The sequence below is a fragment of the Haemaphysalis longicornis genome, unplaced genomic scaffold (assembly GCF_048455015.1).
Source record: "Haemaphysalis longicornis isolate Haplotype H1 unplaced genomic scaffold, Haemaphysalis longicornis Haplotype H1 scaffold_5, whole genome shotgun sequence".
NCBI classification, from domain to species: Eukaryota; Metazoa; Arthropoda; class Arachnida; order Ixodida; family Ixodidae; genus Haemaphysalis; species Haemaphysalis longicornis.
The window spans coordinates 71,960,764-71,976,680 of record NW_027526385.1 but is presented as its reverse complement, the minus strand read 5'-3'; the positions used below and the strand labels follow the sequence as shown (position 1 = coordinate 71,976,680).

The window sequence follows — 15,917 nt, the reverse complement described above, 5'->3', positions numbered from 1 at the left end:
TGATAAGCGGGCAGTACTCCACGCCTTCCTCCGCAGCCTGGGGTGAGAGATAGAGATATTGTTTATTGTGGAAGGAAGAATCTCCGTCAACTGAGGAAGTGGGAGTAGAAGATGGGGCGTTTGTGGATTGGGACGTCTTGAAGGTGGACAGTTCGAACCAAAACAGGTGGGCTCCTTGAAAGGGCGGGAGAGGCCGCGTGGCGGGAGGAGAGCAGGCTCACGGCTCTAAACTGCTCGCACTAAACCGCTTTCTAGGGAAGAGGGTCCAATTAAAGCCAGCATGGAGGGTTCCAGCGTGTGAGAGTCGATGGATAAGGAGGAGGTATTGGGAGGAGGCCTGGAGGTTCGGTAGAGCGCGAATTTTGGACAGTGCCAAATTAGCTGCTGGAAATGGGCGGTTATGAAGGAGGCGCGGAATGTACATCGAGGCGGCAGAAGCGGGGTGTACCATTTACGGTAGGTCCCTCAAGTAAGGCTAGCATTGCCATGAAAATTTCGGCTGATATTTGGAGCGGGGGCAGAGCGTATAAAAAGCCGGTTGGAGTGGCGGCCTTTAGGAAGTCTTTTTTGTAGCGTGAGCTACACTGGCCGAGGTTGAGCAGTTTCGCGTGGCTCCTGGAAAGCCGTGCTGCGCATGCGCAAGGAGCAGTGACGTCACACGACACACAGCTGGCGCGCCGGAGCCGCCGCCGCTCGCGTGCCTCGCCGGTCTGCGCATTCCAGAGGAGTGACGTCATAGCCGCGGCAGACGCACTGGCACCGGCGCGTGCCCAGTTATGCGCCTCCGTTGCGCAGTAGCCAAGTCTGACGCTGTGCCGGAGCCGCTTGATAGCAAAAAAATTACACCATCTTCCCCAGGGGAACCCTGAGGTGATGCAAAGCATCGCGGAGTTCCCTTTATTTTCACTTGCGTTGGTTACCCACATCGCGTGATCATTGTTGGAAACTCCGCGATGCTTCGCATCACCTCAGGGTTCCCTTCTGACAAACGGTCCAACTGGTTGACTGATGCTGATTGAACTTGTGTCAGCCAATTCGCTAGCAGGACTGTCGGTACTCATCAGACGCCGGAGCGAGACTCATCCGACGAAGCAACTGAGGCAGCGGCGCGTGCACGCGGTTATATATAGCGCTGGCGCGAAGAGGAGGACGGAGGGAGAGGCGCGCATGCGCGCGCTGTCGCGCAACTATCGTGCAGAGGGGGACGGAAGGAGCAGCGCCCTATCGCACAGCTGGCGTGGAGAGGAGAACGGAGGGAGTAGCGCTCTCTCACGCAGCTGGCGTGGAGACAAGGACGGAGTGAGAAGCGCATTATCGCACAGCTGGCGCGGAGAGGGGGATGAGGCGGAGAGGTGCGGACGCCAACGGACAATGGACATAGCCCCGAGCAAAAGATGCTTTGCATCTAAAATACCGTAAATATACACGTGTCACATAATGCGTATACCGTGTGTGCGTAATTGAAGTAGCCGTAAGCATGATAAAAACAAGCTAATCCTAGACAACCAGGAAAGCTAAGAATAACCAGCTAAACGTTAGCTAACGCTACGTATATTCTGGCATAGCGGAGTTAAGCCACTGCTAAGTTTTTTTTTTCTTTTTTGTGCCGTAGAAACTGTATTGCTAGCGGTGATGACCCAGAAGGTGGAGGATCCAAGTAGGGCATTAGCAGCGGAGGTCTAGAGGTTATACACTCCCGTGCAGCCGAGTGGGCTGCCTGGTTCCCCGATGATGACACTGCAGAGAATATACGGAAATTCGTCATTGTTTGTGACGGAGTATTGGTTATAACGAATCAAGTATCCTCTCGCAAAAATGTTGCTACAACGAAGGTTTACCTTACAAGCATGTTTAATGGGATGCATTGCCGTGAACACTGGGCTGGTTACGCTGAGTTGCGGCTAAAAAAATCTTTGTTGCGTTTTATTTTCTTGACCCAGAATAAGTCCGTTGCCCTGCTGGCCACGTTGGAACAGGTGCGGCAAGGGTTGAACACTTCTCCCGTAAGCTACATTCATCACTTTGTGTATATTGATAATTTCTCACGGACGTCCCGCCAGCACCGTCCCCTCAGAAACTCGGGCGGGAAGTGTTGAATTGGTCCCCAAATTTTCTTCACAACGTTCTGAGCTGTAGCTTACCTGCGTGGAGGATGGAATACTTACGTTGAATTAAAGGAGTAATAACGCTTCTATAGCTTTCGCTCAAAGGGGTTATGGAGGTAAAATACAAATTCGGTTCCTTGAATAGACTGAGTTGTCGCAAATGGGGAGGTGTGAATTTCAATGCGTGCTTCCAATGCGTAAGCTGGGGGTTGAGAAAGCCAGATTGAAGCAGTTGTGACTCAGCTGCCACTACCTCAATTAACTTGCCCTCACGGCGTGACGAGGACTTGTATTTTCCCTTGGCGTCCGCTGACCAACGTCGCCGTGGCGCGATTGTAGTGGTGCATTGTCTCCCTTTGACTTAACCACTTTCAGCGCTAGCGTGCAAATAACAAAACGATAACCTTGTTAATGATTTCTCCTGTTGCATGCCGAGTGACGTCGTGCCGCCAAAATTTGAAAGTTTTTCAACACTTCTGGGGCGGTATTCTAGAGTTTTGTTCCTTTTGCGTCCCTTTCAAAAGTGTCCCTTTTGGCAAACCCTGATTGGCTAAAAGCAAACAACCGGAAGTGACGTAACGCAAGCGCAACAAACCCACTGTTAACGCCCACTACTTAACCGGAAGTACGTCACGAGGAACGAGCGCGAAAGGGACGTTTTCAAAACGTGTCCGACAGTTACGAGAATACCGCCCCTGGTCCTTTCTGTTCTGCTTAAAATACGTGTTTCGGGGCTGGATGAGAGTGGAATGAGTTATCAAAATATAGCTTTATCTTCTTATATGAGATGAGGTTGTATCTTGTCTTCGTAGTACTCGAGGAACCCCTTTTATTTATTTCACCGGTGCAAAATTGGCAATGTAGCCTTGTTAAAAGAGTACGTACCGATATACATATTGCCTGTTTTCTTTGCAGTCAGCCGTGTGTCTGAACCAGAGAGCGGAAACCATCTCGAATGAGGTTAACACGAACCTGCGCAACGCGGTAAGAGCCGAGCAGCCACAAAAGCCCTGCTTTATTCCTGCATACTATTGTCACACTACGTCCACAGAAGTTGAGTTGTAAGGCGACAACCCTAAAAGGACTCTGCAACACTTCGATGAACGCTTTCGCTCTTTCTTCCGCGTCTGTAAGCACTGCAAAAGCTACAGTTATCGCCAGCACGGAGCGGCACTGCGTGATTTGCCCGTCGCAGCAGCTACGACTCCCGTTTCTCCTTTGCTTTTGTGGCTTTGTTTTTAAAGTGGCTACCGAATGCGTTCATTTCTGCAACTGAAGGAAAGCCCGCCAATAGCCGGTGCACCGGTGTGATGACGTAATTCCAGCAGTTGAAAAACGCCAAGACTCGGGAAAGAGAGCGAGTTGAAACTGTTGAGCGAGTTTCAAAGTTATCGGATGAGCCTAGAGCAGCAATTGTTGGCTGAGGTAGTTTGTAAGCCCGTATTTTAAAGAATGGATGTGTCTGTTGAGTACGTTCTGAAGCATTTAAGATTTAGAAAAAGTTAAAAGAAGTGTTGCATTGTCTGTTTAAGTGCTGCATTCCCCGAAAAAGCGCCGACGACCGAAAAATTGTTGGTCGTCGTCGTCGTCGTCGTCGTTGTTGTTGTTGTTGTCCGGTCAGAAAAATGGACACCGCTTTAAAGGGTAAAGAAAAAATACATGCGTGATTGCATGGGATTTGAACCGGAGATTGCGCAGTGCTCTGCAACGAAATAATTTTGTATCTACTGCAATACTCCTGGCCGAAACCATCGCTTCTTGTTAGGCCATACTCATCTTCAAAAACGGAATATCCCAAGTATACATCTGAATGAAGAGTCCGCCGAGAAGCAAATAAATTTAGTTTCGTACACATTTACACGGCCTCAACGAATTAGATCGTAAAATATCCTGCAAGCCGTTGTGAATTGTATCAAGTCCAGGTTTGTCCGCATGCCGTATTTTTCTGCTGACGGTTGTGCCAGGGCGATCAATCGGGCCGGAAAGAAGGGAGTGTATGTTTGGAGTTTTATATCGCCTCTCCCAGTTAGGCCGCCCCGCCCGAATGACATCTCAGTACAGACTATTTGTTGCGAACGGCAGCCTTCTCAATGTGTGTACAGGAACTAGGAGCAGACATCCAGACGAACGCTTGCATGTTCGTCCATGAATGGAAACATGAATTGATCTCTTCTGGGCATGCCCGGCGTTGAGCCAAAATCAGAGTGAATGCTTTGGAGAACGGAGCATGTAGTTATCGACATTTCTAGGCTGAAGGCGAGGTATACCCGTTTGAAGACGCTTGTTCACAATGCAAGAGATGGCCTTGTAATTTCTTGAAAACCGGTATTCAGAGACAGGTCACAGCCCACCGTTGTTATAGCGGGGGCAGCGTCTAGAGCAGCGACGTAGGTGGAGTTCCGTTTCCCGAAAGCTACAATACCAATACTTCCTGCACGGCGTACGTCAACTAAGGAACGAAAGGCGGTGATGGAATGGACCTTGCACGGAAAGATAAGCAATATGTATGAGAAAAAAAAAAGAAATAACATTGCAACAAAGCATATGGACTAACTGGACAATGCTTGCAAATCCGCCAGGTGATACTCAGCCCTTACCCCTGGTTGATGATTGATTATAAGGCATAACGTGCCGACGCAACGCTGGCGATGAGGCGCGCCGTAGTGGAGGGCTCCGGATTAATTTTGACCACCTGGGGAACTTTAACGTGCTCCGAAATCTCGAACACACGGGCGTTTTTGCTTGTCGCCTCCATCATAAAAACGGCCGCCCCGGCCGGTAATCGAACCCGTGTCCTTGGGCTCAGCCCCTTGAGTTTGGGGCGAACATGGCGCGGAGGGAGCCTGTAAGGCGTTGTCCAGCTGAACCTAAAGATTCGGGTTCAATCCCGGCCGCTCCGGTGGTTTTTAAATGCAGAGCATTTCAGTAACTCACGATGTCACCCGCGTTGTCCCGTCGTAGTCCGCACCGTCCTTGTCCGCACCCCTCCACCTGCACTATATAAAAGAAAATACTAACCGGCGCCAGGTTTCGATCCCTCGACCCTGCGGGCGGAACGCAATGTGCATGGTGCTCTACCGACTGCGCCACAAAGCCGACACAGAACGGGACGCTGTGAACGCGCCTTATATCGCTAACTCATTCAAATTACTGCTGCGCTCTCTCGTCAGCAGTTGCCCCAAGTGCAACTACATTAACGTAACGCAAACTACTTAACGTCGTGCGCCCCCGGAAATGCTCTGCATTTGATCGTGCCCCTCGCGAGGGGGATGTTTATACAGGAACTCCTACTTCTAGCGGACTCCTGGCGCCCTCTTTCTGCCATTGTAGACACTATGAGGTGGCCTTCGAAGGGCGCCAAATTTGAATTCTACAAAATCGATTTTTTAAAGGGAGGATTTCTTAGTGGGACCGATGGGGTCCTGTCAAAAAACTAATGCATTCCTCCGTAGACCGTTTGGCCGACCGAAAAGATCTGATAAGATCTTTGGATACACCGTGCGTGCGTGAAGCCGGGCTTCCATTGTGTCTAAACGGTTGCTTGGAAACCACGAATAAAAAAACGGTTCAGGATAAGACAACATTTTGAAAACATCGATCATGAAGAATAAGGAGCACAATAATACACCTTTATCTCATAAACCACGTATCGGTATACATTTTGGTCGTTCGTAGATGCGTTTACTTAGTGCACGAAAAGCCGTCGCATGGGTTATTGGTTCTCTGTTTTGCGATTTCGGTCTTTGAAGGTTTCACGATCGATTGCACCACGCGCTTTCAGTGAAGGTTGCACGCACTTTTAGCGAACTTTTTGACGCACTTTGGCGCAGCTTTGATGTGAGAAAGCTTCTGCGCTTGTCTCAACTTTCTTTAGGAATGGATGGTAACGTTTTTTTTGATGGAGGCGAACAACGCCTACGTGTCGAGACTCCGGCTGTCATAAGATCCCCATCAAAATTAATCGGTAACCGTCCACTACGACATGACTAGGTTTCGGCGCCTAAAACCCTTATGTCTTAACCCGTGGCATGAAGGACCTCGTACCGCAGATTAACCTCCCCGACCTTGTGTCTTACGCCCCTGCAGTTCCATTGAATTAATGTCGTGGTCGCATTTCTGGTTGCCCTTAGTATTCTTCTGCATGTTGGGTGGTAGCATTGTTTTTCGCGGTGGTAACTTCTCGTGGCCTGCCTCTCAGTGCTAATCGAGTCGTTTTCTTCTTAATTACCGTGGCGTGTCTGAGTTTCGCGTCGAATGTCGACATTCTGTTGGATAACCGGTTGTATTTTTCTTCAAGGTTACCCACTCTTGTGGTTGGGTTGCCTACTTGCAGTTAGGTTGCCTACTTGAGTTACTTGGTTGGAAATGTGCGCTACTTGGTTGGTGAGCTGCGACAACACGTTCATGACCGTCTGCATCGTGGGAGTGGCGGTAGTATCAGCGGGTGTAACGACGGCCGCTTCTCCAGCCTTCTCTTCGTCCATTGGTACTACTGCTGTTGTCGGCGGTGCCTCCGGCTCTGACGCCACCGGTGGCGACGGCTGGAGGGTGTCCCTTTTGGCTACCTTTCTCTTGACCTCATTGGCGTCCCCGTTGTTACCACTACTGCTGTTGTTACCGTTCTTGGATTTATCTAACGCCTCGACACGCTCCATTAGCGCTCTGATCCGTTGATTCTGCCTCTCTATCATTTGCTTGAGGTCTGAGCATTGCTTACATTTCTCGCCACTAGGAGGGGTGGTGGGAGGGGTGGGGACGAGGGGAGGGAAGTTGCTGCTGGTAAGAGCGACGGGAGCCCAAGCCGCCCAGCCCACCTGTTTCTCCGCGGCGTTCCCCTTGGTCTTCGACTTGGACCTCGAACGCGACTCGCGTCTGCGGATCCCTGTTGCAATGGCGTCGCGGGCAGGTGCTGTCGCTCTCGAATCACTCCTCGCTGCGCTCGCGCTTCTCCTTCTCCTGGTCAGGGAGCGGCCTCGGCGTCCGAACGACGACCCGTCACACCGCGGTTGCAACTCTTATTTTGCTCTGTGGCGTTCCTATCTTCGCTTGCGTACTACGTACGGCGTCTTGTACCTTGCTTTACATTCTTTGTCCACGGTTAGGTGGTCGCCCCCGCAGAAGCTGCACTTGGGCTTACATTTGTGAATTGCGTCGGGGTTCTGTACGTCGCAGGCGCGGCATATCCGGTTCGTTGAGTTTGGGCATACATCCATGCGGTGGCCGAGGCGGCTGCACTAGTAGCTCATGTCGATCTGCTTGCGGTATAGCGAGCACTCGACCAGCATGTTGCCGTACTTTACGTAGTTCGGTACCTTGGGGCCTTGGAACGCTATGACCACCGACATAGGCTTGCCTATGCGGTTGGCTTGCAGTGCTGTGGGGTTATACTCGTGCACGATGGAGTCGTTGATTTCCTGAGCTGAGTCCGTCAGCGGGACTCCTCGGATCACCTCCTTTACGGTGCCGTGGAAGGGGGGGGGGGGCATTTATATGCACTAACCTCGTGTTTGGCTCCGTAGATGGTGAGGTTACTGACCGCCGCGTATCGGTCGGCGTTCTGCCTTCTCGGGGTGCTGATGATTATAATATTTTGTTGCTTGTTCGGGCATATCACGTCTTGCCTCGCTTCTTCTCCGCTCACGTTCGCTGCGGGGACGATGGCTCTGCTCATCTCGAACCTTGAGACTTAGCTGACATCCAGGCCTCCCCTGGGTCTCATGACGATCTTGATATCGTCCCTCGGTAATTCTGGCATTCTTGCTGCTTGAAGCAGCCTGCTCTTGAAATTATTCAGGCTGTGAATGCCCTCTTCGCCACCGCCGACGTCCGGCTGCGGCTTGGTCGTAGTTAGGTTTAGTTCTCGCGGCTTCGCTTGAGTCTTCTTTTCCCCGGCGACTCGTCATACGAGAGCCTTGAACATTTGATCTGGCTGGATTTCCACTCCCTTCACTCCCTTCACCTCTACACGCATGGCGGACGCCATTTTATTGAAAAACCTCGCAGCTGGAGCGTCGGAAGGTCGGCCACCTTGCCGGGACACGCCTACGCTCAGCAGCTAGGTCAAGCGCCCGTTAGGCTTGACTCGCGATAAATCGGCACTCGCATAAAAAGTCTTTCAAAATCCGAAAAAAATGGCTACCAAAGTTCGAGGTGGGAACCCAATTTTTCCCAGAGAGCGAAGTGGTAACACACTTCTTTTGGTACCAAGAAGATGCAGGTGTGACTGAAACAACTCCCCCGGGACAAGATTTCTCTCTCGCAAGATTTCTCTCTCGCAAGCGGCCCGACCGTCGCCACTAAATAGGGTATTTCCTGTCTCCGACAGTTGGGGCCCAGTTATCGGACCCTATGGGTGAGCGGTAACCCGTGGCAGGGGCCGCATATTTGGCAATTTGGCACTGTCTGATGCCCTCGCTGAGCAATCAGTCTTGGAAGAGAGTCAGACAAAAGGATTTGAGCAAAATTGCTTCCCTCATTCCCACCCTTTTTCCCATAACCCATTCCGATGTCCAAGTTCCCGTTCCCAGCAACCCACCCTATCCGGCTTTTTCCTAGGGGGGACAAGGGGGGTCCCCCCGGGCTCGTCCCCCTGGCGGTGGGTCGCAAGAAAGTCTTTCCCGTTAATTTCTCTCCACCTTCGTGTGGACAAAATTCTCTTTGCCGGTTGGCCTGTTTTTGTACTGTTGCAATTGGGTATAACCGGTTGTACTTCGTGTGGTACGGGGAGCTATTGAAAGCTCCATTTACTCGATGTAGCACCAGGTAGCCGGTCTGTGCTACAGCGTGCGCGCACGTCCTGATGCCCGTGCGCGCATGCGCTGTGGCACTGAGCATCCTGCAAGCGCGCTGCTGAGACCGATTTTCAGGCCTGCTTTACTCTCTGTTAGGAAGTTATAGCAGATCTGGAAATGCATTTCGGCACTGAGCCTGTTGCACGTTCGCTACATGGCAGCATGCGCAGGAGGAGTTGAGGTCGAATGCACTTCTGCTTACACTTCGTAACCACGAGAGTACACTGTAAGCCCAGCGAACACAGTTTCTCGACTCTTTGTTCTGCACTCTTGCACTGAGTGGCATCACTTTATGCTACAAAGACTCGTTTTATGAGCATATGAAATTTCTATGAAACGGTGACGTCGCTGCCTCACCCGCGTTACTTGTGCAGGTGAAGAAGCAGATTGGCCGGTGCGCCTACCTGAGCCAGGCGTACAACTTCTCCACCAACATCGCTTGCGGCAAGATTGTCAACTCCATGGTTCGTATACGAAGACACCAAGAATACCTCTTTTGTGGGGTATGAGCTCACAAACCTGTTTTGGTACTGCTCAAACAGGGTAAGATAGGCACGTGCGATGACGCGGATAAGCCGGTCTCTTATCTGCAGGGGCGTTGTGCAGGTTGCTGTGTGTAATAATTGGAAATATCGCTTTCTGCGATGTGTTTCACGTAAATCACTGCAGTGCAAATGAAGCGAGTCTCCACACTTTTAATGAAGTATAGCTTAGGACGAAGTCTTTGTTAAGCGGGATTCTGTAGCTTCAGCTTGATGAAAGAACACCACGCGCCATTGGTGGCGGCTGCATTAAAAGTTGTGGTGACGTCACACTGCCGTCACGCTGACGTCACACTGAAAATATAGGCTCTGCGCTGGGACAGCAGGTTACAGCCTCCCAAATTTTTAATAATATAGCGGGAGCGATGACTGATCGGCATGTCAGCCCCTTATGATGGTGTTCAGCAGCGAAATTGGCGAGAGTACGCGCACGCGCATAGCGCTATCTGCTGTATGAGTGTCGTCTGCTACGCTGTTTCCTTGAGAGTAGTACACCCCCTGCCACTGCATCTGAATGACTATGTTCACCAGAAACCGTGGTTATATGAAGCGCATGCGCATATAAAACGCGTGTTTGATTTTTCTTCCGGATTACTTGCCCCGCACAGCATGAAGAATGCCACTGGAAAGATAAATAAAAGTAGAACAGGACGGCTTTTTTTTGGCCGGAATGGCCTCAGGCCGCTGCGCGATATAATGCGATCAATAAAAAATCTGATAAAAATGAAATCTTGTGCCCCACGCTGTTTAGCTACCTTTGGCGCTACCGAAAGGGCCTTAAAAGAAAACAACACAGGGGCTGTTCTTGGATAAAACCAGCGCGAATTCAGACGAAGACGAAGGAAGTAACCACAAGGACAGCCGCTGGTTACTTCCTTCGTCTTCGTCTGAATTCGCGCTGGTTTTATCCAAGAATGTCTAAATTCCAACTAGCCCAGCCTGCAACCCTCCTACAGGGGGTGTCTTGCACTGAGGAGAACAGCGGAGCAGACGACGCAGCACAGAGCAGATAGTTCTATGCGCGTGCGCGTACTCTCGCTGTTTTCGCCGGTGAACACCGTGATAAGACGCTGACATGTCGATCGGTTGTCGCCTCCGCTATATTATCAAAAATTTGGGAGGCTGTACGTGCAGACCTTGCGCTGTTGTCTAAGCGCAGAAACGACCAGCATTCTGAACCTCGTCATTCACCTTAAGGTGACGTTCGCACACAAGGTCACGTTCTGGGGCGTTAGGGTTAAACTCACCAGCGGCGATTTCTTAAAGTGTCCGTAGATGTCCTGACACAGCACGGCGGAGTAGAGTAGCCTCGATCCAGGCCAATACACGTCTTCTCTCTCGCGTCGTGCAGAATGCGTTCTGGGCATCGACGTTCCTCTTTTGCCTGGGCTACGTGATGTGCCTTGCGGTCGCGCACGAAGTACAAGCGATGCAGCGTCCCCTTGTGGGTACGAATGAAGGCAACCAGTCCTTCGACTTGGGCGACCCGGCCACCAGGAGGCGCAGTTCATCGGTCAGCGAGTACTCACAGCGGCAACTACAGGCGCCTTAACAAGCATTTCGAGGCAAAGGGGGCTCCACAAGGACCACGACTGCCGCCAGCAGAGGCTTTCCGGCAGGACTGCGGACAGGAGACACAAGAGACCGACTAGACGTGCGGACCCGAGAGCACCCGGCCCTCGCGTTTCATAACTTTTTTTCTACGCCCTGACAATCTTTTTACTTCGATGTTAGAAAAGTTTAAAGTTATTCCTCAGATAAATGGGAATTTTTAGCATTATTTTCACTGATGGCCCCCCATCATAAGAGCAATCCGAACCCAGTTATGTGCACGTCGTTTTAGTTTTCTTAAAAAATAATCAGCGAATAAAATGTGTTGTCAATTCTGGGTTTTGTGGTTTCCGCTGTGCGTGAGGACGATACCTTCTACAGTAAACATCACGCCACTCGGGGTGTTTATTTCGACAGCATTATTAAGCTGCCACTGTTCGATGTGCGTACGGCAAGGCGGCGTCTTGCGACTATCTGTAGTAGGCTTAAAGGGACACTAAAGGCTGAATGAAATTTAGTTTTAGCTGAAAGATCATACGCTTTATAGCTCTCTCGGCTTTCGTTCGACGAGCAAGAACGCGTTATTTGCTGAGAAACGAGCACATAAACTTTAGCTGGCGTTTCTCTCGCTCGCTTCCCTTTTATTTTTTCGTGCCATAGTCATTGCGTCACACAATAGGAGCGAATCCCCGGCGGCGTGCCCACTCTGGGGACTTGGGCGGCGTCGCGGAGCGGCGCGAGCAAACCAGCTACCGGCGGCGGCGCGGCGCGGCGGTGGTTACTCTGGCCAAGCAGGCTGGCTTGGACTGATTTTTCGCCGACGGAATGAGAAACGCGTTTAGATGCTCGAGCGGCCGGTGTGCTTGCATACTCCGGCGTCACAGACCCCATCGAGCCGGCTGCGAGCATTGAGAGCTGCGGTGAAGCCGCTTCTAGAGCAAAAAGCACCGTTTCGAATATCAAGCGCGGCGTCCTGGGCTCCCGGCTGGCGCCGTTCAGGCTGCGCCTTTACATCACCTCTTCTGGCGATCACAGCCAGAAAGCTTTAGCATAGCGGGCACCGTCCGCTAAGCCTACTGCGGCGGGTAGCGGGGCCCGACTCGGCAGATGCGCATTCGTTCCGGTAAGGTGAATTAGTTCCGCGGGCCTGTATTTGCTCCGCTGAGGTCCAACCTCTTCGCCCTACCCGCTCTCAGCTGCGTAGTCGGGTCCCGGTAACCCGATGCCGTAGCGCGAAATAGGCAGCCGTGTTGAGTAGTCGTCGTTGCCCGCGCAGAGCGACGCACGCCTAACGGATGATCAACGGCGGCTCGTGGCGAACGGGCGAATCGGTTAGCTGACCAGTCGCAGTAAGTTCATCTCATGGACGATTTTGTTCGAACCGGGAGCACTTCACCGATAGCAACATATTAAACAAATTGTTACTTCCCCTCCGCCTCCTCTTCCTCCTCCTCCACTGTGCGCGGAGAAGGGAATATTTGAAGCTCGGGCGGCTCGCTTAACCACCTGCAGTGCCTTTTGTTCCTTTGCCAATTCTAATCAAGGGGCTTTAGCTGAGTTCTGCCGGGTGTATTCCTTGTAGAAGCTCGGGCGCTCACCGCCGTAGGTTTTTATTACTGGTAGAAGCTCGGGCGCTCAACGTCGTATGTTATTGACTTCGCTAGTTGCGGACCAATCCTTTCCCAAAACAAAACTGCAAGCATGGTGGCCGAGTGAATATTGAGGAAAGCGGCCCGCCTCGCAGTGCATAAAATCGGTAGTCGGTGTTTTTTAGACGCGATGAGCTCACGGAAAGCTTTGGTTTGCATCTATTTCACGTGCTCCACCACCTAAGAACTGTTTATTCCAGAAAAAAACATCCATGCTTCTCCAATGAGCTCTCGCCGTTCACCACTTATGTGACGTCACACACCGTGGCACCCAAAAGGGTGCGGGGTGTCGTCCCTGTTTTAACGTTTCTGGCATTTTCTCTCTTATTATACAACTGGCAGTTCCGAGAACGGTGTATTTAGGTTCTCGGCACCGTAATCTATCGATACAGGTCAACTTGCTTCTACCTTTTAGTGTCCCTTCATGTCATCATCATCACCATCATCATCATCATCCTATCTATGCCCACTGCAGGGCGAAGGCCTCTCCCATTATTCTCCAATTACCTCGGTCCTGTGCCAACTGTGACCAATTTATCCCCGCAAACTTCTTGATCTCGTCTGCCCATCTAACTTTCTGCCGCCCCCTGCAACGCTTGCCTTCTCTAGGGATCCACTCTGTTACCCTTAATGACCAGCGGTTATCTTGCCTTCGCATTACATGCCCTGCCCACGTCCATTTCTTTTTCTTAATCTCTACTAATATGTCCTTAACACGTGTTTGTTCCCTGACCCACTCCGCTCTCTTCTTGTCCCTTAATGTTACACCTATCATTTTCCGCTCCATTGCACGCTGAGTCGTTCTCAATTTAAGTTGAACCCTCTTAGTGAGCCTCCAGGTTTCTGCCCCGTAGGTGGGTACGGGTAAGATGCAGCTGTCATACACTTTCTTCTTCAGCGACAATATTACTTCGTCCCATTCGTGAATCTGGTCATATTTATTACGCAGAACATAGATATCACACCGGTAACATAACGACGACTACTGCTACATAACAAACTACCCGTCTCAATGATTCATAACAAAGTGTACTGTTGGGTGAGTTGGTAGTTCATTTAAAAAAATATCTACAGCGCGAATAGAAACAAGGACACAAAAAGACGACGGGACGAGCGCTTGTCCTGTCCTCTTTTTGTGTCCTTGTTTCTATTCGCGCTGTAGATATTTATTATGTTTTAATTATTCAATTTCTGGATATTTCTATTTTTTAATGGCAGCCGTTGTGCGTACGTGTGCGTGGGTGCGATGTGTGTGTGTGTGTGTGTGTGTGTGTGTGTGTGTGTGTGTGTGTGTGGGAGGGGGGGTTATACCCAAGCAACCGTAAAAACATAACAGCTTCAATCTTTACTTTTTTGCTTTCAGTTGAACCTGAAACGAAGCAAATAACTCAACCAGCAGGCTTTTTTTTACCTATACTATCAGTACCACTACCATACCACGTTACATGATACAGCGGCGTACTAAGGCAGCCAAATCGCGAGATTAGCGCGCTGGGGTATCTGCGTCTTCTCCAAGGGAATGCTCGGACAGCTACGTACGGTAGAAAAACCTACGTCACCTTTCACAAAATCCCGTGGAGTATACTGACGAGGCTACAAGTTCCAAGTAGCCAATGAAGAGGAAGAACGCACTCACATTAGCCTCTTAACATGTCTGTGTCCCTCTCTCTCTAATGACCTGACCACCATCACTGCTTATCCACGCCCTTTTTCCTCCCACTCATATTCGTACTCTACGATCTTACACCTACTCCTTCATATCATTCCCTTCAAAATCCTTCCCCTTCTTACTGCACTCCTTTGCCATCTTCCTTTCCTTCACCTCCACCTCCTACTCCACCCTTTAGCGCAGCACTATTTAGAGCGAAAGCTCTATTACTCCAGGTACAAACCCTGCAAACGCCTCGCAGCGTCACTATAACCTTCAACTCAGCCAAGGTCAGGCCAGCGCCTCGTGCGGTTTCGCAGTGTAAGCGTCTGATTGCTCGTTCGTTTCCCGGGTTGTGTGTGGAGAGGGAGATGGGAAAAGAGTAAAGGGACGAGACATCCGAAGACGGGGTGCGGCCTGATTCGAAGTCCACTGCGCGTTCCCGCCTAGATCGGTGTCTGCCCCGAGCAGAGCCTGTGTTTTTCTATCTTGCGTTGCAATTGCGTGCGCGTTCAATGCACGCTCTCGGCGCGAAAACCGAGCTTTTGCGCGATAAACCTAGTTTAACCTGGTTAAACCACGATTTCTGTTTCATTTCGCTGTCCACCCTCTTTTTTCTCCTAAGCTTCTACATCCCACTTCCTCTTCTATGCCTTTCTCCCAGTTTAACGATATTTTTTTCCAATCCCATCACCACCGCCAATTTCCTTTCCCTTCTAAATTTCCCTCCCCTAAATTCCCTTAGACTCCAACTGCACTCAGATATGGCAAAACAACACCCTTACCATCATGTTCACAGTGCAAAATCACAAATACCCAAGACCACATTCTTTGGCAGTGCCCCCAATACATCCAAATTAGAAAACAATACACTAGAGAGTGGCTGACCTCACCTAGACGAGAAGAGGAGCAACGGGGCCTGATTGACTTCATTCAAGAAGCCGTCAGCAGAAGCCTGGACCGAGGCCTCTGAATCTCGCAGCGCTCCCTAGAACTCCTCCTCACTTTCTACCTGTGAATAAAATATATATATATATATATCTCTCTCCTTTTACTTCACCTCACCATACTACACCATACTTTCCGAGTCCTCCCCTCGCTGTCTCCTCTCCGAAACTATTCTTTCCACCACTTTACCCTCTCCCTCTTCTAACTTCCCCTTCCCCAACGCCCCCTCTCCTCCCTTGGCTCTCCCCTCCCCAAAAGCCCGTCAATTCCCCGCAGCTCAATTGTCCACTAGCGTGCAGGGTCACCACTGGCCAGGCTGGTTCGAGTGACGGATGGACGGACGGACGGGCGGACGGACGGACGGACGGACGGGCGGACGGGCAGGCAGACAGACAGACAGACAGACAGAGATAGACAGACAGACAGACAGACAGACAGATGGGCGAACAGATGGACAGGCCAGCGCAAGAAAGACTACCGGCTTGAAAATTCCAGTAGGCTGTGGATTCCAGCGAACCGAAATTCAGAACTCGGCCAATTATCTAATTTTTCTTGTTGAAGCCTAATTATCAACTGCTACGTTGTAAACAATCTATTAGGATGATAGGCTTACACAATAATCGAGACAGGCCGGGTGTAACATGGATGACTAAACCAAAAGGGTAAGGCTCTCCGCATGCAAT

General features: G+C 50.7%; 1 protein-coding gene across 1 annotated transcript; it reads left to right on the top strand.

The window, feature by feature from the left end:
* Positions 1-307: 307 nt before the first annotated feature.
* On the top strand, positions 308-11,251 carry LOC144139761 (uncharacterized). The gene is made up of 5 exons (XM_077672024.1): positions 308-343; positions 1,941-2,003; positions 3,021-3,089; positions 9,271-9,360; positions 10,790-11,251. Exons 1-5 carry the CDS (start codon positions 308-310, stop codon positions 10,988-10,990), a joined length of 459 nt encoding a protein of 152 aa, XP_077528150.1. The 3' UTR covers positions 10,991-11,251.
* Positions 11,252-15,917: the final 4,666 nt, after the last annotated feature.